Here is a 22774-nt window from a genome sequence, read left to right as displayed (position 1 = left end):
CAGGACAGTTGTGGACAGAAGACAGATGTTAGTTCAGCAGTTGTTCAGGCAGGCTTCAGAGAGAGTAGACCATCGGTTGGGCAGTGCAACAGAGAGGTCGTGTTCTGGCGGTGAGACAGAGGCACGCACAAAGAGATAGAGAGTGCGACGAGCAAAGAAGAGAGCAGAGAGCTTCGAGAAGAAGTTTGCATGTAAGACCAAGGCAATTGGTCGAGAGTTTGGAGAGAGGCACACCGAGGGGTGCGGCCTACACTCACCACCCCTCACACCACTCACTGGTGTGGGAGCGGGCACACCTCCCAGTGCATTAGGTGCACTTAGGTGCACAAGAGAGGGGAAGCTCACTAGATGTTCATTAGTGCCCCCAATAAGACTCAGGTTATTGCAGTAGAGTTCCTGTAGTAGTGCTTGGATTGGAGACATCAGTTGAAACAGTGCAGTTCTCGACAGTGTTGTTGCATTTGGTGGATATGGCAGTCATCAGATGAGCAGTTTCAGGACAGTCATAGGACAGAGCAGTTAGTGGTGATGTCAGAGGTTTGTAGTTGATGAGTGTGGCAGCTAGCAGTCAGTTTTGTGTGCATCAATATGGGTCAGAGTTTCAGTTGATATCACTTTCAGAGACAGTTGTCAGAGTGCAGTTCTTCAGTGAGTATGATGATTGTCTGACTTGGATAGAGTTGGATGTTTCAGCACTTGTGACAGGGGGAGTGATATGTTGGTTTGACTAGATGCAGAGGTTTATGTTGGACAGCTGGTGGTGGTGTTGCAGTTGTGAGTTGTAGATGGATTTGTTAGTATGTATCCACTTGTGACAACACTCTTTCTGTTGAGTAGTGTTGGGTGGATATGAGTTTGAGGTGAGCAATTGAATTTTCAACTCATAGGATATGGAAGATGCGTATGGGCACTCCTATGTAGTTTGAGAATTCACACCTATAGGATAGGAAGATGTGGTGGGCACTCCTATAGGTGCTTGTATCCCACACTGGGAGAGATTGCTCAGGTGATGTGATTGACAGAGGCAACAGATGGATTTATGAGATTATATTTTTTTGTTGCTTTCAGATTGGACTCATGTGGAGTCAAATGGAATTCTTTGGTACTGAGGTCAAAGATGGTGTTCTCAGATATACAGGAGATAGAGACCACCAGTTGGGCACAGAGATATCCCAGGCAGGGGGAGTATTCTCAGGCAGTTGTGCTCAGTAACATGGAGTAGAGATTGGACTTAGGGGGAGTCCAAAGGAGGGAGTCTCTATTGAAGGTGGAAGGCAGTCCACTTCAGCCCTTTGCAATTATTGTCAAGGGGGAGAGAGAGAGACTCATGAGCATGGATGACTTTTGATGATATTTTGCTCATGATGTGTTGACAACAATTCCATAGGGGGAGATTGTTGAACACAGTGCAGATGGCAGTGACTGTGTGTTGGTTGTCATTGTTGTCAACACAGTGCATGTGTGTTGTTGTGGTCAACACAATGCATCTTGGTGCAGATACAGCTCATAGGGGCATTTTGGTCATTTGACAGTGTTGTGACATATTGGCAATGATGTTGGAGCATCCGGGAATTGTGGCAGCATAAGATTGTTCATTGCAGTGTTTGGAAGCTTTAAATAGCCTTGGGTGAAGGCTAGGTGCATTAAGAATGTTGATTTCATAGGTTTTCGCACTGGCAGTGTGTTCGTCGGTATTTTTGGAGGGTATTATGACGGAACTAGGTGGAGCATTCTACATGAATATTTTGGTTCGCCGAGTCCTCTTCGAAATGCAACTGGAATCGTGCAATTCCGAGTTCGGACCAAGTTACATTAATTCCCGTTTGGTCACTTAAAATGAAGGGCATTTTAGTCAATCATAACTCTTTTTGGGTTTCCTGAGAAAATCAGTAAGGATTTTGCTGATGTGGATAATTTTGATTGGCAGTGCTCATCGTCACGGACACGTGGCCGCAAACGGCACTCAAATCGGAGCTAAAACGAAGAAGTTATGGCCTAGATTCCATTTCGGGCTCCTTGGTTGGTTGAAGATGCAGAAGATTCCGATCGACAAGATAACATTCAACTGAGATTTTAAAATTTGAATGTGCGGTCCAGTTAATTCAGATCTGTAGACCCTATGGTCCCCGATTGAGTGCAGCGCATGTGTAGAGAAGTGGCTAGAAAGATTCTCTTTGGGAGGATCTCATGAGCCTTGTTAATTCAAGATATAAATGATGAAGATCCAACGGTCTAAGATCTTTCCCTCCTTCACCGACAGATCTAACGGCTTGTAGGGCACCGTACGAGACAGCCAATAGGAGCGTGAAACGTCACCTGCCACTGTCAGCCTTTGACATTGACTTTAGCTCGTGATATTGATCTGACGGATGGGATCTTGAGCGATCTGACGTATGAAAAACATGTATATTTCAAAATTAAGATCTGACGGAGGTTGATAATGGTGCTGATGCACTGGCACTACATGGAATCAAGCGGCGATATGATACTTGCGCGTGCACATGTACTCTCCCTCAAGATTCCATTTCAAGCTACACGAATGGTCCAACTTCTAAACCCGATATCTCACTCATCCAATGGCCAAATGAGGTGAACTTTTTTTTGATTTTGGGTAATTTTTCGAGCTCTATCCATTGGTGTGCTGAGAGAACAGAGAAGAGTAGCAGAGGTTGCCGGAAAAGGGTTGCAGCCCTAAATAGGTGATGTGTGTAGTCATGGCTTGAATCACCCTCTCCATCTCATGTGTTCAGCCTCCCTAGAAGCCATTGATAGTCTGAAATCATAGTTTCAGCACCTCCCTTTGTGGTTGTAGCCAAGGAAGAAAGGGGAAAAGAGAAAGAAAAAAAAAGAAGGAAGGAAGGAAGGAAGAAAGAAAGACGAAGAGAAGAAAAAAAGGAAGTTTGAAGCCCCATCTTAAGCCCCAAATCTTAGATTCCGTGGAGGAAACAAAGAAGAAAGGAAAGAAAAAAGGTAGAGAAAAAGAAAAGGAAAAGGAAAGGAAAGGAAAAGAAGAGAAAAGAAAAGAAAGGAAAGGAAAGGAAAAGAAGAGAAATGAAAAGAAAGGGAAGGAAATAGAAGGAAAAGAAAGAAAAGGAAGAAGACAGTGGTTTCCCACACTGCCAGGAACCATTTCAGGACTCCAGTGACAGAGCACACTTGAAGATTCTAGTTCTCCATCAAATTGGGAGAAATTGAAGATTCCAGTAAGCCACCAGAGTTACCAGACTCCATCACCGGACATCAGTGATCAGAGACAGTGCATGGTTGTGAGATTTTCTACACTTTATTGCCTGTTTTGTTTGATATACTGTATTTCCATTGCATATGCTAGCTAGGTTATATTGCCATAGACCTATGCTATGTGGATTTCATTGTAGGGCATTTGTATAAGCCCAATTGTTTTTATTGAGTTGTCCAGTTGCATCTGGACATAGTGTTGGTTACCAGTGGGTGCTGGAGAAACCATTGGGAGTAACACCCTTGTCTCTATATTTAGGGATAGAAGCAGGTTAGATGTCCTGAGTCATAGGTGTGAGTAAAACATCATCTGCCGTGGGTGCGACCTCTCAGTTTTATGCTGGGAAAATTAGTGATGAGTAGATGCTGAGGTCCAAGTGACCATTACTCCGTGCACGTAGGCAATTTGCCGAAGCACGTATTATTCTGTGTTGTGGATGCTTGCTTGCCTTAGTTTGAAGTGCATTTCTGCAGGATGGGTGTACACACCTGGTAGAGCCTTTGAGTCAGGCTGGGGTGTGTATACGACTTTGTGGTTATATTCAGATCCTCCAGTTGTGATTGAGTCAGTGTGCTTGAGTGAGGGATCTCCAACAGTTGACATAGCAGCTCTTGGCAGCAGTATCAGTGATTGTGGTTGTATGTGACTGTGTCAAGATTGCTAGTTAGAGTGTGGTTGTGTGCCTGATTGCCTTTTAAGAAGAATGTGTGGTTGGTTGTGGTGAGTGTTAAAGATCTCAACAGGTGATCTAGGAGGTGAACCTGCTTGAGGGAAAAGATTTTTATAGTCCACTGATTCACCCCCCCTCTCAGTGGCCATCACTGTTCAACAATACTATCATTCAGTCTTTTCTCTATATTGTTGATTTTTTTTTTTGTCAAATTGAGATTGGAGAATTATCCACCCAAACCCACTTCAAATTTGTTGGTTTCTGACCTCGGCAGAGTTGGAAGAATTCATGTGGCGTATTATGTGCTCTTTGTGCTTTCGAACAAGGGCTTTTCCCCTTCTTTTTGCAGTTGCAATTCGATTCTTTGGGCTTTATGCAAGTCTGGTCAAATGAGTCCTGCTTTGGCATTGTTATGTTCTCTGAAGAAGAGACTTATAAATGATGTATCCTCATATACAGCTTTGGTTCATAGGTTTAGTAGAGAAAAGCTGTGGGAAAAACTTTTCATCTATTAGAAGAGATGCAAAATGAGTAGAAACAGAAAAAATATTTATGTGAAAATGATATTTTAGTTCAGTGGCATTTTCATAATTATGCCTACAATTATTGGTTTAATAGTGTTATATTAGAGGTAATGGCATTTTCATAAATATATAAGTGAAAATGCTATTTTAGTAAGTATAATGAATGTTGAAATGATTCTATAAGGTGCCTACATGTTTTTTTTTTTTTTTTTGTGGAAACATTTATTTCTCCTGGTTACTAAATGCCAATCCACTCCTTGTAATTACTCTCTGTGAGCAGAAATAGAAAAAGTACTTATGAATGAAAAGTACTTTTTGAGAGCAGAATTGTTACCAAACGTAGCCTTAGTAACAAGATGGTTTCATTTGGTTCGCTAATTCTATAGGAAGTATTTCTATAGATACGTAAATTTGATTTATTTTAACCGTTTGGTTGCTAATTAAGTTGATCCGAGTTTGAATCATGTGAACCCATGGAACTATGTTCTCTGTAGAAAATTAATCCGATTTGGAATTCACCTTAAGTTTCCAAATGAAATCATGTAATTCCATCCATAATATAAAAACCCTGAACCATTTTAGAATAATTTTTTATTTGGGTTTTCTTGTCCTTCTTGCGCTAGGTCGAACTACTCACCTTGTGGAAGGTTGCCATTGTACCTGGTATGGTTCTCACTCCCATTGCTAAATCTCTTTCTCTCTCATTCTGTCCCTCTTTGCTCTCTCTCTCTCTCTCTCTCTCTCTTGTTCTGTCCCTGTATATATATATATATATATTTCACATACCCCTGCTTCTCTGTCTGAGTTTGTATATTTCACATACCCCTGCTTCTTTGTCCGAGTTTGGTTTCTAGAATAATCCATTGGTTTTTGTGTTTTTCTTCCAGGCGGTCTCTAGTTCCACTTCTTTTCCTGCTACTGTGACTGATTTATAGGTATGATTTTGTTTTCTGTTGAGTTCTGCTACAATTTATAGGTATGCTTTTGTGTTTTTGTTAATCTCTCTGACCTCTCATGGGAGGGGATGAAGCTCTCCATCCCTATTTAGTGCATGTTTATAGAACAAATTTACCAAATGGGTTTGCTGTAGTTTGCATTTATTTCCTTGCTGGTTGTTTGATGAGAAGGTGATGATCTATTTATCAAATGATGGCCTTAATCTGTTTTTTTCTTGATATATTTATCACAAACCCGACTGGATATGAGGATTTTTAAAGAGTTACCTAAATTTCTTCTTATAATTTATGTTAGAGAAGTTTGATATTGAGATCTAGGATTGATTGGATTAAGTTTTATATGGTTTGAAAGTCATATTTCAAGAAATGGTTGATCTTATTAGTTCTACAGAAGGGATCATAATGATCATAAGATAGCAAAGTTGTACCTGTTTCATAATGACCTGACATCACTCAGCATTCAAGTCATTGAATAGAGTAGGGTTTGAACATGGGTGATGGAACATGTTAAGGTTTAAGTATGGGGAAATTATTTGTGAATATGTTGTACTCATGACTAGTTTTATCAATTGTAACAATAAATAGTATCTCATGATTTAAGTACTAGGGTAGTAGGGTTTAAAGAAAACATAGAGATTAAAGGATGGCCTGTAAATGGTCAATGAACAACAACAGTAAAGTATGGAACTTCTAGAAAATTGGTAACATAATGAAGAAATTCATAGAAATTGTGTTCTATTAACTAGACCAAAATCTAGAACTTCAGTTGTCAGGGCACTTATTCATTCACTACTACACACACCTGCAAAAAAATTCAAGGAGAAAGAAATCACTTTTTCTCAAGTAATTGAGCAAAGGAATTTGAAGGCTATATATAAAACATTTTGCAACCTTAGGTACTTCTATTTTGTCATTGAATTATGACCCAAACCCTGAAAGCATCCAATTGACTTAATAGTGCTGTCACTGGAAATGCCGTAAAACTAACGTAAACAGTAAATAAATACTCTGGGCTATAGAATAACAGAATCAGACCAGGCTGAAACATAGGTGAACCATATGAAACAAAAGTTAATGACTGATCAAATAAATGCAGCAATTTCAACTCCTCTTCAAGATAACCTGGTCATCCAGATCCACTGGTGGTTCCATGTGGGCCTGACAGAACAGTCAAGCCCCAATTCCATAAATTCTATCATCAATGTACTGTATCACCATTATTAGAATATCCATTTGAAGCTGTGATGAACATCTATAAATTCTATCATCAATGAAAATCTTTACATAACTAGTGTTTAAGGATCAGTATTGGGATTGGATTTAGTTAGGCAATACCTATCCGGATCATTCTAGATCATACCATCCAAAAAATTATTGGATTGTCCAAGTAGAAACGCCAAATAGACAGTGGATTGGTTAAGCCACTACATCTAATGAATCAGATCAGTACAAATCCTGATTGGACAAACTTATATCACCAGAAATGGTTGATCATATTAATTCTACAGCAGGGATCATAATGAACTAATCAAGCTTTGGCTGATGAATGGCTCTGAATTGCCTCCTCTGACCTGTGAGGGATTGTTTTGATAGCTAATAGAAGTTCTTTTCTCCCCTACCTAAAGTGTAACTATTTATCTCTGATGGCATCTCTAGGATTACTGGGATTGAGTCTTGATTGAAATGGAAATGGTCTCAAGATGCCATTCCTTTTGGATTATTGGATATATAAGATGGTATTATAGCAAAGGACTATTGTTGCCTCTTCTACGACTCTTTTTATACAGAGTTCAATTAGGTGATATTTTTCATTTCAACAGATTACTGAAAAAGAAATGTTTTTTTATTTCATGTTTATGTGCAGCAATCCTGCATTTTGATACTTGATCCATTACGGATCAGAAAAGCAACACACTTGCCTCCCTGAGTGTGGAACCCTTTTAACTCTTTATTGACATGAATGACTTCAAAGGAGATGTACTATCAAGGTCTTTTTGGTGGTGGTTTTGATGCCATGTTGAATTATCCAATCTAATTCTTAAGCTATTAGGGTGTATTTGGGGTTGTGTGGCCTATTACCAACATAATTGTGTGTTTTTACATATCTACATTTCTTTTGGTGAAAAGGCAGCTTCTTGTAATAGAAGATACCCTTACCTTTTTTTGCTAGATTATATTCTATTCCTCTTTCCTTCTTGGAATTGGAATTGGGGTTGATGGATAAGTGTCTATGGCATATGTTTTTTCTCTTAGGATTCCTCGCTTTTCAAGATTGTTTGTGGTTTACAAGCCACCGGTTATCATAATTGTTTCGTAATGTAGATCCACGTATACATGGATACCCAACACGAGAATCATGATGCCTACCAAAAGCGCAAGAAAGTAATTATCTTAGCAACTGCTGCTCTTGCTGTTATAGGAGTGGAGCACTGTAGTAAACTGCTTCTTGATAAAGAGCCTTACTGTGGTGAGACTCTCCGTGTTCTTATTGAGACAGAGAATTATTGGTGTATTCGACATCACATCTCGAAGCCAAATAAGAATGAGTAGGTGGCATTTTTTAGTTTGTCATATGGTGAGAGAGAGGGGCCTTCTGTATGATAGCAGATCATTGCAAGTGGAGGAACAAATGGTCTTCTTTTTACATACAATTGGTCACAATGTTAAGAACCGAGTGCTTCTGCATAATTTTGGCCATTCTAGTGAGACTATAAGTCGGTGCTTTAACCTTGTATTAGGTGTGATAATTAAATTGTACCCAGTATTATTGAAGCCTCCAAGTACAACTCATCATTGAATAATAGATAAGCAAACAAAATATTATCCTTACTTCAAGGATTGCATTGGAGCCATAGATGTTTCATATATCCCTGCGTGGGTACCAGTTGACCAACATCGGAGATTTCGCGATAGGAAGGGAAATATATCTCAACATATCCTAGCTGCCTGCGACTTCGACATGCAGTTTACATATATACTTTTTGGTTGGGAAGGATCACATCAGATTCTCGAATACTAGATGATGCCCCCCATAGTGAAGGAGAAGGAAAGATAGTGGTACCTTGAGGTAAATACTATCTCATTGATGTTGGGTTTGCCAACCAAAAGGTCTTCTTGAAACCATACCATAATGTTCGTTACCATCTGAAAGAGTAGTGGAACTCCAAGCTATCACCAGTTGATAAAAAGGAGTTGTTTAACTTGTGACATTCCCAACTCCGAAATGTAATTGAATGTGCATTTGCTCTATTGAAGTCACGATTCAAGATATTGAAAAATCAGCCAAAGTACCTTTACAAGACGTAAGCCAAGATTGTCCTAGCATGTGTTCTTATACATAATTATATTCTTGATCAAAATAGTGTTGATGAAGAGGAGCAGTGTTTTTGCTCAAGAGAATGAAGGACCTAGTTCTAGTGCCCAACCCAATCCACACATGAAGAATCAAATTTGGAAGATGAGGGTGTTGTTAGTGATGAGGAGGATGATGAGAATGTTGACTGGGAACAATTCCGAGAGGAGATGACTGACAAAATGTGGGATGATTGGATGGTAGGAGTTGTGGATAATGAAGATGTGGATGATGAAGATTGAGTTATGTTATTTTAGTTTGAGTTTATTGCTTATGTGGAATTATTGTAATGTTTGGAAGCTAAATTCTTAGGTACCTAGATTTTTATTTGGTTTGTTTTGATTTTTCTTATAGTTCGGCAACAACGATATATTTGGTATTTTGTTTTCTCTAATTTTGTTTGGAGTTGGATATAAATATAGTCAGTTTCAGCCATTTTCACTATTATATTTCTAGAAGCTCTATTTATTGACACTGTCGATATATTTGGTTGATTGTTTTTTCTTATTTATTATTTGTTATTCTACCATTAGACAATCATTGAAAGCATGAACACAACGGACCCCTCCTTGTCGAGGTCACGGGATATTGCTTCGTGGCCCAGTGAAATATCGTATTTCATGCTACAGTGTCTTATAACACGGCATAAAAGTGTGAGGAATGGAGACAATTGCTTGAGGAAAGACCAATGGCAAGCAATTTCCAATTCCATAAAAGTACGTTTTAAAATGACATATGAATGGGAACAGTGTAGAAATCACTATAGAGTATGGAAACTAAGGCTGAAAGCATTGTGTGACCTACAAAAGAACAGTGGGTTAGGCTGGAACGCAAATGAGATGAGGTTCGATGCACCCCACCATTTTTCTGAATTTAAGGTAAAAACCTTTTTCTAACCTTGAATCAATTAAAAAACTTCTTTACTTTTACTTTAGTGTATCAAATTGACTTTGTTTTTTATTTAACTTTTTGGCAGAAAAAGGAACAAAAATTTTGGAGAGAGCATGGCGTGCTTCCCATACACTTAGAAGTTGCAATTTGGTTGGGGAATGAGATTGGAACAAGGAACGAAGCTACACACCCATCTGAAGCGGCTAATGAAGATGTACGTGACAATTCTGTGCCAGTTGAGGGTTTAGAAAACATGGATGCTTCTGGTCAAGAAAAGATTCACGCTGAAGAAACCGTACCTTCAACTCCCATTGAAAGCAACAGTCGTAGTCGAGGTAGGCCTGGTTCAGCAGTCACAAGTGGTAGAGAGAAGAGAAAGAAGGGGGAAGCTACACACCCATCTGTAGCAGCTAATGAAGATGTACGTGACAATTCTGTGCCAATTGAGGGTTTAGAAAACATGGATGCTACTGGTCAAGAAAAGATTCACGCTGAAGAAAGCGTACCTTCAACTCCCATTGAAAGCAACAGTTGTAGTTGAGGTAGGCCTGGTTCAGCAGTCACAAGTGGTAGAGAGAAGAGAAAGAAGGGGGAAGCTGATAAGATATCAAGTCCTTTAAAAGCAATAGCTACCGCAATCACTCAGCTAGTTGGGAATGACTCGCGAGATGGTCTTGCCGACAGACTGTCTGTTGCAATTGATGCAATTCCAGGTATTGATTTCAATAAGAGATGGCGTGCGAAACAATTTTTTATGGAAAGGAAGAACTCAGCGAGTCTCTTCTTGAAAGCAAGTGAGGAAGACAAGCCGAAGGTATTGGAATTGTATATGTCAAATAGCGAGGACATCATTGAAAAATGATGCCCAGATGGTCATGAACTTTCAGTTTTTTGTGGATTTGGGTAATGAGCGGGTCATGAACTTTTTTCATATTGCGTTGCTTTATATGTCCCAATCCTGGGTGATGGAGGTTAATATTTGCTTGGAGGTTTTAAATCTAAATAGAAAACAGTTTGTTCATAGTTTTAGTGGTTAACAGGATGCTCTTTTCCCTCTATTGGAGCCAAGTAATGTTCTTTATTTAACTTTTACTTGTTTTTCCTATGTTGGTAAAGAAGAACTTCTAGAGTTCTATTTGATAGGAAAATCTGTTAAATTTTCCTATAATTTTCCTTGTTTTTCATTGATATCTGATTTTGTTCAAGGTTCAATTCTGTTCTGTTTTGGCTTTAAACTCAAGTTTGCGATTCAGTTACATTGCTTTCTGAAGTTCTGTTATTAATTCTAAGAATTATGGCCGATTGATACTAGTTCTAGTTCTCCTAGTGGCACTAGGATTCTTCTAGATTTCTATAACCTGTTATCAGACTTGGCCCAAATTCTGCAGGCCAATTCTGTTAGTAGAATGGACCATTCAACTAAAGTTTTGGTCTGATCTAAGATTCCTGAGTTTATCAGCGAAGGATGATAAACTATCCCAACAGGAAGGTACTACTTTAGATCATCTACAGGGATAGTGTACAGGGTAGCGAATATAATTGTTCTTTGTAGGAAGGAACAAGAATCTGGAGTTCACCTTTTGATCTCTCATGCAGTGGGTACTTTGGTATTGTCCTATTTCTTTTTTCGATTTTGATTGTTGGTTTTGTGCCAAGGAATACAAAGATATTGTTTCTGCTTTGCCTATGGATTCCTTTTGGGTACAAGAGTCTTTAATTTTGGTGCATGAAACCATAGATTGTCTGTTGCCTATGGCATTTTGAATGAAAACTGGGAGAAATATTTGAGAATACAACTATGAATATTCCTAGATTGAGCAATGTTATTGGTGGTCACCTCATGGATAGAACAGTTTCAAAGAAAGAGTTCAATGGAGTTCTGGGATCTTGCTTTATTGTATGTTGATCCTGATTTGGAATGATCGAAAGACTTTTCGTGCTCTTAATTTGTGAAGTGAGAGGCTGCGTTTATCACTCTTTTGGACATGTCCAGATCTACTTTTTACCCTAGAGAATACTTGGACAAGTGCTGCTTACCATTGAAGGCAATCTGAGTACTGAAGGACTGGAAATGCCACATGAGGGGGGGGGGGAATTTTTGATTGAGTATCCTAATAAGCACATTACTTAAATTGGAAAGAATGAAGTAAAATAGGATGCAGGTCATCAACAAGCTGATCAGTAAGATGGGGAACGAACTTCGACATCCATTCGTAGTCCTATTGATGAATAAATGGAAAATATTGACAGCAATTTAGATATCAGAATTCCTCGGAAATTTTCAGTATAACCAATGGGCCTGTATCTAGCGCACAAATTTGTTTAGAAGGTTCTTTGTGCAATAAAAAAAAACCGTTAGTTTCTCTATTTCCATGTGCCCCAGTACTACACTTCCCCTTTCCACATTCTCCATTCTACCAGACATGGCACAGGTAATGATGTCTGAAAATTTTCAGGCTTCACTTGGACTACGCGGAACAAACACGTTTCTATTTCTTTTCTAGCTAGAAATAAAATTTACTATGTGATACCAAACCCCCTTTTTTTTTGGTCAAGAAATTTAACCTAGTAATCGAATACAAAAAAGTTATCTATGGAATAGAAACATAACCTAGAAACATAAGTGTTATCATGCAAGCCCTTAGGGTATTGTCCATTATTCCTATTCTTACCTCAGTGTTTTTATACGTGTTTGATGCAGTCTTATTTTGCTGATCTGTGAAGGGTAGTGTTGAAAGTTGTTAACCTATGAGCATTCCAATCCATTAAATACAGAAGTTTAGATCTTACTTGAACAGAGTGGAATCGCAACGGAAGGGATGATCGAACACGGCTTATAGTTACTAGCAATTCACGATCTCTACAAGCTTTTTGACGAGAGAAATCCACATCGCAAAACCTTAGGCAATCGAATGGAAACCCTAGGAATATGCAGTGCTTGAAGAGGAGGGAGAGGAATCTGAATCTGTTATGTCTCTCTAGGGTTAGAGCCTAATAACCTATTTATAGGCTACACCCGGCCCCTGGGCACCCCCACTAATCCGATTCCCTCTGGGAATCTAAAATAGAAGAAAAGAAGAGGGGAAGGGATCGGTCCCTCCCTATGCGTCTGCGATCTACCCCCCTCATGTGAGCGATCATATTGGGCCCAAAGCCCATGTCTTATTACAAAAGTAAACCCCAAATAAATAAATAAATAAAGAAGGAGATGAAGAGATCCCACATTGGAATTTGTAAGTCTTTAATATCTTCACACTCAAGGAGCTATCTCCATTAATAGTCTAAGCTTTTGGATTGGAGCCTTTAACACGATCACTTTAATTTCCAATATGATCACTTTAATTTTCAATTTGGATCCTCTGCTACCGCCTGCTTGTGCGGCTGGCGTGTAGCCTCACACAGGTAGGGGCGAAATGACCGCCCTAGGCATTGCCTGAGCACCCTATCTTGGTGGGTTAGGACAGTCATTTCACCCCTGCCTGTGTGAGGCTGCACGGTCAGGCGGCGGCAGGAGAGGATTACGATTCTCTAATTTCTGGGTATTCTTTTCTAGAGTGGGTAATTTATACTCTTCTTTCCCCACTTCCCTGATTTTTAATAGAAAAAAATTTCAAAAGGTTGATTAATAAAGGTTAACCAATAATTATTATTCTATATATTGTTAATGATATCAATGGATCCAAATTACAGTACCAAGCTTTGCTAAAAACAAAAATCTACAAATTGGTTTAGTAAATCATTTTTTTTGGTAGATTTGTTTACGTAATGAATTGGGAACCCACATAGCCGGAAACCTATTTGCTGATCAAAAGTGATGAGTGGGTCACAAATTCACAATTATATTTTTGTATTGGATATATATGATCAGGACCAGCATCATCAAACACCATTAACTGGCCATGAAAACATTTTTCATCTCCATTTTTTTAAAATTTTGAACCTTGAAAAGGGAGATCTGAATCTGAAATATCATCAACAAAGAATTGTTTTATCATTGTAGATATGATATAGGTACGACCTTGTCTTTAAGGATTGGTTGGAATAAAAAGGCAATAGCCTTCCTCACCTTATCTTCTTCAATGGTGGTCACAGCTGGTAGGTATGATATGGTGGGGAGTTTGGACTGAGAAGAGGATTCTGAATGAAGAAATTTGATTTTTATCAAGTTGATGTTACCAGCACCGGCAGAGCAATAAGCAAGAGACTGGAACCTTTAGAATATTCAAAATGGAACTTCTAAGAAATAAGCAACTAGATGAAGATATATAGGTTGTGGAGTTTGAAGACGTCAATAATGGCTTTAGACCAATTAGGTTAAAGTCTGATAATAGTGGTTTTTTTTTTTTTTTGGGTAGAAAAGTCTGATAATAGTTTGAAACTAGGTAGCTTGGATCAGCTCCCCATATGTGGAGTGTAACGACTCTTTAGGTACCCATACATATATGCTTAATGTTCAGTTAGCTAGATGATGACATCTGTCTTTTGTGCTTTCAAAAATGCCCCTCCATGTATTCTTAATGACAGTAGTGGGAGAGAAGACATCACCCACCTGCAGATAAAATTAATGTACACTTACGGGTAGGTGATTCGGTCTCTACAAGGAGAGGCATTTATGGAAGCAAAAGGGACGACATATTAATGTCACCACCTAATTAACCACACGTGTACGTATACGTGCGGATAGATAACCCAGAATCAATTATTTCACCTTCACTACATAGACTCACACCAATAGATGGTACATGGAAGGATGATTGTTTAGGGATTTAATCTTTGTATGAGGTTTGTCTGCTTTTATGAGAGAGAGTTGGGATTTAATAGAGCCGTCTGATGGTTTTAGCTCTCATCTTTGTGAATATCTACAACTACTTGGTGGTTTAGAGTAGTTTTTGTAGATTTTGATTTGGATAAGATAATTCTTGCCTTTGTGTTTTGTTTTCATCTCCTTCCCCTCCAAGCCTGCTTGAAGGTGTCTTGAGCTCTTTGTTCCCGATATTTCCTACTTAAAAACAGTAGATCGATTAGTGAATTATCTTCATCTTGGGATTATATTAAGAAGGGAGAGGGCCGGATTAACATGTCTGTTTATATTGGTATCTTACAAGCCAAACCAATAGTGGGGAGGGAGAGAGAAGGATTCGGAGTGTGTATGAGTCCGCATTTTTAACATCGAGAGTGAGAATGTCAATGTTTTAAAATCAGAATTGGATCGGTCAAGTATAGGCCATAACCGATCCCAACTTCGTCCGTTTAGGTCTTTCCAAAGCAGTCAATTCCAGGGTTTTGGACCATATCGTAGGTTTCAGATTTGAGGGACCAATTCTACAGTTGTGGGACCGATTCACCCTCAGATTTTAAAATCCTTGGAAACTGGAGAGGGATTGACAACGTGTACTTCCTTTTCGAGTTCACATCCTCTACTTCCGCTTGCCCCTACTTCCGTGTGAGCCCTACACACATCGAGATGCTCAAAGATCACCTTACCCCTGCCCAAGCGCCTTGCCCGAGCGGGGATAAGGCGGTCTTTGCGTGCCTCGATGTGTGTAGGGTGCACACGGAAGTAGGGGCAGGCGGAAGTAGAGGATGTCGATTCTTCCTTTTCCTTTTAAGAAATGCTATCTCAATCATGTTTATGCTAATTCCAAGCCTTGGATTCCATGTCAGTGCATACGAATTCTTTGAAACAGAATCTTGCTATGAAATTATGTACGTGATGGTCCCATACTCCCATGGATGTTACTATCCATATGAGACTAAAAATTTCATGGATTAAAATCTTGTGGGCATCTGGCGGTGCACTACAGTGCACGGCTCTGAGAGGTCAACACTTGGAAGAAGCTTCATCCAATGGTACGAGCTCGATCTAATTAAGATATGATTAATGAATCAAAATGCTTTATCTTGGACAGACAAACAGAGAAGGATAATTTTGTGGATAATATATAAAGGGACTTTGAAACATTGGAAACAATGAATTCGAAGTACAATAAGGTGTATATGTAAACAGCCAAATGAGAACAAATAACCACTGGACCGATTAAACATAAAATAGATGGTCGACCAACAATCTAAATTCCCTCTTGACATTATTGCACCCTAATACATATATTCTACAAAGTTATAAAAAAGTTTAGAAGAGAAAAGCATCAAGATTTAACTGATAAGGTGGAGTTAATTAATTTCACTTTGTAAACACCCCCCTCCCAAAAAGAAACCCTAATTTGGTTGGTTGTGCTCTATTTTCTTGCCACGTGGACATGTAGGACCCAGATCTAAAATAGCCTTTGCTCAGACATTATTCACATGGACTGTTTCAAGTGTCACTGGGCCTGACTTGCAGGTATGAAGCATGAAGTTACATGCTCCCACAGCCTCTCCTACTGTTAGATATATCCGTTCCTGGCCTATGTTCTCTATGAACTTGGACATGTCTAGCTTCTTCATCACTTCACTTCCAGGGTTGGCCAACACCATCTACAAGATGACCCATCAAAGATCAAACAAGTATTAAATCACTTGATTTCCACCATAAAAATAACATAATAATCACTAATTAAACAAGAAATTACAGAGTCCAACAGTTAATACCTTAAGCCCTCTTCTGTCTATGTTCTTCTTAACTTCTTCGAGCATGCTAATCCCACTAGTGTCGATGCTACCAACCGCTGTTCATCAAAGATTTTTCCACGTTAGATCGAAGTCGTAACATTATGCTCTGTTTTTTCAGCATAAAATTTTACCTGGAAAATTTGACTTACAAAATTTTACATGTATAAAAGTTTTCCAATGCTTGTTTTTTTTATGGAAACAAACAATGGAAAACTTTTTGACATGTAAAATTTACTGCGTAAAATTTTATGCCGAGACAGATGAAGCTATATAGAACAAAATCACATAGTTTAATCCTTATAGGTTTGATTACTTACGGCCAAGGTCTAGTATGACATAGTGTAAGCTGGCTTCTCCTGATGATTTTAGCCTGTCTTCCTCTTCATTAATCCATCTCGAGATTCTATTCGACAAAACAACTTAATCTAATTAGCATTAATTGTGTTGTTAATGTACAGATAGAGATAAATTTTCAATTATCATTTTCATTAGTACCTCTCTCTCAAGTAGCTTGCGTTGGCAAAGTAGATAGGAGCATCAATTTGAAGTATAAGAACTCCAGGAACAGTGTTAGCAACTGGGTATTGATCGATGTTTCTGTATATCATGGAGTTGGGGATGTTGCCGAGGACAAAAGTTCTTGGCCTTGCTATGAATAGAAGCATCCTAAGCATGGATAATGTGACCTGCAACAAGCATTTGAGTCTATTAGAGATCAATTATTATCGAATAGGTCTAAGCTCAAGTTCCATATTTCCATGGAATGTGTTGAGATGTTGGGAGTCATATATAGAGTTATAGTCCTACATTAGTTTGTTCAGGCTTTTGGTGCCTTCATATTTACCTAATAAACTCTTCCCACCTAACACTTTAGGGCTTGCTTGTTTGTTTATTTGATGGAAAAATGGAGTGAGAATAAAAAGTTGGGGGTGGGATATTTTAAATGTTTTCCATAAAATTTAAAAAATCAAAGTACTTCTTGAAAATCTTACCATATTCGGTAGGATTTTGTGAGAAAAGGTTGGGATATGGATTTTATTATTATTTTATTAGTCCACTTCATTTTTACTATCTTTTTCTTCAATTCGGTTTCTTTGCACATACGTTTTTTTTTTTTTTGGGGTGCAATTGAAGGGCCGAAAGGCCATCATGGCCCCACAAGGAGGCAAGAGGGGACCCATAGGTTCCACTTCTTGGAAAACAATTAAATGTGGACTAGGTGTCGTTGAGGAGACTTGAACCATCGATCTAGCTCCCGACACTGTTTCTCCAAAGGAGCAACGAACCAACAGGGCAAGCCCTTGATCGCCCTTCGCACATACATTTAGATGCACATAAATGCAAGAGGCAACCATCTGTCTCATTATTGTCATTTTCAAGGTGAAGAGGGGTATTTATGTAAATATAAAAGGGACGTGTATGTGGTTGCCTCTCACATGTATGTGCACCTACACGTATGTGCAGAAGGTCCATTCTCCTTTTTCTTGCCTTTGCTGTCCTTTGACCCCATTATATGTAGAACCCATAGACTTTTCCTTTCCCATCCGGTTTTGCTCACCAAATAAATGGGGCTTTAAGGTTTTGGGTTTAACCCTCTAACATGGTATCAGAGCTTAGATCCATTTTTTGGTCTGATCATGGCAAAACTATACGTGAGGTAGAGTATTGAAATGTTGGAGAGTCATAAAGTACCTAATGCTTAAGGTTTTGGGTTAGATTCTCCAACAAAATGTAATGGGGGTGATGAGAAAACACATACATACCGCTACGATTAAGCCGAGCTCGACACTGCTCAAGACTACACTGATATATGCACTGATGCACACAACGAAGTCGAACTTGTCGAGCTTCCAAAGATGGATGGCGGCCTCGTAGTCGATCAAGCCGACCATGGCAGCAGTGATAATGGAAGCGAGAACGACGAGGGGAGTGTAGTAGAAGAATGGTGTTAGGAACAACAACGTTAACATCACCGCAGTTGCCATCACAATGTTTGAGACTGCAGTCTTGCATCCTGCATTGAAGTTCACCGCCGATCGCGACAATGGCCCTGAAATTTCCGATTCCGGCCAAGCATTAATTAGTTAATAATTAATTACTAGTTTTAATATGAACATTGTGGTAATTTCGATAGTGAGAAGTGAATTTTGGTAAATAATACTAATAATAATAATAATTATAAATTGATATACAAGGAAGGACCTGCGGTCAAGTAGCAAGAAGTGCAAGAGCCAGCGATGTTCATGAACCCAAAGGCGATCATCTCTTTGTTGCCATCGATGTGGTAGTCCTTCAACATGGCGAAACTCCTTCCCACAGCTATTCCTTCCTGCATTAGTTTATTGATTTTGATTTTTATAAATTGATAGAAAAACCAAAACTGATTGGATCGAGTGATCGACCAATAATTAAGACTGATTGAAACCAAATGAATGGATAGAAATCCGAAAAAGCCTAAAATAAAAATCAATATTTTATATTATCAAATTTTTTTTTGGGGAGAGGGATAGGCACACCATCATTGTATAGTAAGCTAGTGACCTGCACCAATGGAGGTATGGGAAGTAGCATAGAGGGAGGGGATCATTTAAAAGGGGGGAAGAGATCGAGATAGATACAATGAGTGTTAGTTTATGGTACATTATATTGGCGGTGTGCCCAGCCTTTTGCCTTTTCCTTTTATACATATGAAAGACTGAAATTAAGTTGATTATAAACTTACAAACCGATAAGAGACATTTAAAGAGAACTCAATTAAGAATTGAAACAGAATGTGTTAGACCAATATGTATCAGTATCGGCCCAATGCGTACTGGTATCCATATCGGTCCTATTGGCCATATTGGATGGTTTTGTCCTCAAAGATATTGATATCATACCATATTTTAACAATTATACCCTTTGTCTGTAAGGTATCGATCAGGCCTCGGTATTATCAATTCAGATCGATCTATACGACCAATCCGAAATCAATGCCTAAAACCCTGGATTAAAACCAAACTGATGGCCGGTTTGATGGATTTGGCTCCTCTTCAGGGGACCCAACACCCAGGGAATGCCCAAGGAGACATTCAATGGATGAACTGTGCCACACACATCCCGATGCATGTCCATTCAACCCTTAGGATGTATGCGATACAACCCAACGACTAGATGCACCCTGAGTACTCCCTGGGTGTTGGGCTTCCTGGAGAGGAGCTCGATCTTGGTTTGACACCCTAAGCACAACTATGAGAACATGCACTGAGCTAACCTACACTAGTTGATTTTAAACCTACACCAGTAATTCAACCAACAACAATTCATGGTTGGCTACAGTCTCCAGTGGACAAGAAGTCACCCACGTGAGGCTAGAATGGTTGGAACGCCAACCACACTGGGCCTATTTTAGTCCATTATTGATTTTTTTTTTTATTTTAAAGATCAATTATTTGCAGTATTATGGACCAGATCCACATTCAGATCCAGATCCATTATGAAATATCACAATATCACACGTTGTGAATATGTCTCTGATCACGGGGCTACTAGATTTGGATCCGGCTCTTCTGCAGGGAGTTCAGCATCCAGGAAGTGCCCAGAGGGTTTTCAAGGGTTGGGTTGTATTGCACACATCTCGGTGCATGCATAGATATATATGCAATACAGTCCCAACAACTAGAAACTCCCTGAGCGTGCTGGGCTCCTTGGAGAGAAGCTCAATACACTAGATTTTGCCTTGCAGGGCTCCACCAGAGGAATAAGGCTGACATATGTTAATATAATATAGATTTCAGAGTAGTAACTTACGGCGAGACCGATGACACTAGTGATGATTCCGGTTTTAAGGGCTAGCATCAGATGCTCTGACCCAAATTCCAAACTCGTCCAAGATGGTGGATTCAACCCTTTCTTCAATGGTCCAATCTGTAAAGCAGTAACAACGATTTATAATAATTTATTTAATTAGATAAAAGCGATTTATGATAATTTATTTATTTAGATAAAGACAGAAATGGAAGAACACTGCTGGAAGTGGAACGCCAAAAAAGTTGGAAACAAAAAAAGGTGATGGAGATGCTCACCACTGCAACACCGTGTTTTTCAGCGTGAGTGAGATACACAAGAAGGCTTCCAAGAATCACAGACGTTAATGGTGCCATTGCTGATATCCAGAAGAACTTTGGTCCTCTCTTACTCTGCTTTTCATCAAACAATATTAATATATCACCAGATCCCCCACATTTAACAACAAATTAAGCACTAAAAGAAGAGCCTTGATGATTTAATTACCAAGTATTTGGTGAGGATGAGAAAGAAGAGGAAGACACATCCCAATACACCACTCTCCCATTGCCACTGCAACCATCACAAACCACTACTGTTAGTGGTCCAATTTACCAAAAAAACAATTTAGTTTGGGTGATCTTTTCAAAAAATAAAAAATAAAAAATAGAAAAGAATGCAGAGTAGTCATCGACAAATTAGCACCACTTCCTGAATGAACTGAGATTGGAACAGAGTTGAAGTTATTAAAAATTGTTTTTTTTTTGGTTACTTTTGAGAAAAACAAAGAGAAACAAACAAAACCCATGAACCCATTAATGTTATTTTTAAGCCAAACACCCGTGATTGTTGCTGTTTGATGGAATCAATTTGAAAAAACAGGGGAGAGCACTGAAACTTTACAGAAAATTTTTTGCTTTCAGAAACAGGGGAAATAAAGGAGAGACTGAAAGAGAGAATTGAACCTGATGTGTCTGGGTGAAGACAGAACGCATGACTGAGACAAGATCAGTGCCACGAGTGAAGTGTGCCAAACCCAGAATCCCTTTCAATTGCTGTAGACAAACAACTGTAGCTGCTCCACCCATGAACCCAACTATAGTTGCATGTGAAAGAAAATCCACAATAAACCCAAGCCTTAAGAAGCCCAAGGCAGCTTGGAAAACTCCAGCAAAGAATGTAGCAGTGAAGGCGAGGTGAAGGTACAGCTTTGGTTCTTCAAGAAAATTCACCTCTTTCCCTAGCATAGTTCCCATGAGAAGTGATGGAACAGCCACACTCCCTACCGCCAAATCCCTAGAACTCCCCATCATTGCGTATACCAAAGGTGGCACAAAGCTCGAATCTGCATTACCCATTTCAAAAAGATTTCAACAAATCATATTTCATAATAATCTATCAGAATTGGAATTCGATTTGGAGGGAGAAATTAAAGTACTCACATAGGCCAAGGATGGCAGGGAGATTGGCTAACTTGGCATAACTGATACCCTGAGGAATAGCAAGGCTTGCAATTGTAAACCCAGCGATGAGATCAGCTTTGAAGAACTGGAAACTGTAACGAGGAGCCCATTCAAGGATTGGTAGAAAGTATTGCAAAGCTAAAACAAACTTCCGAGTTGATGACTGGTTCTTGAACTGTCGAAGTGGGTCATCAGGGAAGAAAGTCTCCTTTAGAGAGCCTTTGAGTGACTTGAAGAAGGGTTTTGAAGGTGGGATTGCCACGCGATGCACGCAGCCAACGTGGTTCGTCGTTGTCGTCGATGATTGGAACATGTAATCGGTGTTGCTCATCACTGCGGTGGTGGTTGGTTCTGTCAAACTCGTGGTGGCTCTGTTACATGCAGAGACGTAAAAGTAAGTATAACCGTGGAAGAAAAGAGAAGAGAAGAGAAGAGAAGAGAAGAGAAGAGGATTTCTGTGTGTGTGAGTGAGAGAAACTGAGTGGAGAGGAAGGAGGGAAGTTGGGGGTTATAAAGAGGGAAAGAGTAGTGGTGTGTGGTGAGTGGTGACCTCACTTCTCACTGCTATCTTCCTCTTCCTCTTCCTCCTCCTCCTCCTCCTCCTCCTCGCTTCAGTGCTGGTTTGGGGTTGGTGATAGGGACGGACCTCATGAGAATTCTCTGTAAGTGCGTTGTGGGTCCCTGAATACACGTGGAATAGACACGTAGCGTTGATACGAAATCTTTATTACCAATAGCTTTATGATTCTTGTGACTCTTGTCGTTCCGGCCGGCTTCCTTCAAATCAAATATCATGGGTTTCTGAGTCAACTCACTTAAATTCCAGACTGGCATGCCTCATTCAACGATAAAGAAGAAGACAGGGTTGGATCGGGCTCCACCTGAGGCCCCAACCTTGGTCTGGCCCAATCTTGACTTACCCTTGTTAGGGTATATCAGCCTAGGTCTTGTTCTGGCTCAGGGCATGCCAAGGTAGGATCCCATCGTCAAGGCCAAACTTGCAACCCTACATGAGAATTAAAGTTTTTTTTTTTTTTTTTTCAACCAAAAAAAAATAAAAAAAATTAGGTTCATACTTGTTCATTAAAATTAAGGGATTGATACCTCAGAACTTACCATATTTCTTATAAAATAACCTCCATAGACAAAGGCCAAACATTGATTCTACTATGTGATCCACCCTCCATCTTTTTCCAAAGTATTGGAAGAGTAAGTCCTTCAAACTTTAAAACTTCCATAGGAAGAAGTAATCTCAAAGATGAATTCTCAATTCCCATTGAATTTGTTATATCAATTGTTAAATATA

The 22774-nt window shown here is 39.3% G+C and overlaps 1 protein-coding gene across 1 annotated transcript; it reads right to left on the bottom strand.

Annotated features, from left to right (window-relative positions):
• Nucleotides 1-15909: 15909 nt before the first annotated feature.
• Nucleotides 15910-21799, bottom strand: LOC122649185 (sulfate transporter 3.1-like). Its single transcript, XM_043842561.1, has 11 exons — nt 21448-21799; nt 20971-21350; nt 20513-20578; nt 20305-20418; nt 20030-20146; nt 18443-18569; nt 18004-18290; nt 16736-16926; nt 16558-16643; nt 16220-16296; nt 15910-16105 (listed from the first exon to the last, which is right to left on the bottom strand). The coding sequence occupies exons 1-11, from the start codon at nt 21797-21799 to the stop codon at nt 15920-15922; spliced, it is 1983 nt and encodes a 660-aa protein (XP_043698496.1). The 3' UTR covers nt 15910-15919.
• Between the last annotated feature and the right edge of the window lie 975 nt (nt 21800-22774).

The sequence above is a fragment of the Telopea speciosissima genome, chromosome 1 (assembly GCF_018873765.1).
Source record: "Telopea speciosissima isolate NSW1024214 ecotype Mountain lineage chromosome 1, Tspe_v1, whole genome shotgun sequence".
In the NCBI taxonomy this organism is placed as follows: Eukaryota; Viridiplantae; Streptophyta; class Magnoliopsida; order Proteales; family Proteaceae; genus Telopea; species Telopea speciosissima.
The sequence above is the reverse complement of the archived record's forward strand: the minus strand, read 5'-3'. Positions and strand labels throughout refer to the sequence as shown.

What these genes read in the sequence shown, in the direction of transcription:
- LOC122649185 (XM_043842561.1), bottom strand. Translation starts at nt 21,799, where the DNA reads ATGAGCAACACCGATTACATGTTCCAATCATCGACGACAACGACGAAC. An exon ending in AAAAACACGGTGTTGCAGTG is followed by an intron (nt 20,147 to 20,304) that starts GTGAGCATCTCC and finishes ACTGCTTTACAG; the next exon opens with ATTGGACCATTGAAGAAAGG. An exon ending in GCAAGCTACTTGAGAGAGAG is followed by an intron (nt 16,644 to 16,735) that starts GTACTAATGAAA and finishes TTTGTCGAATAG; the next exon opens with AATCTCGAGATGGATTAATG.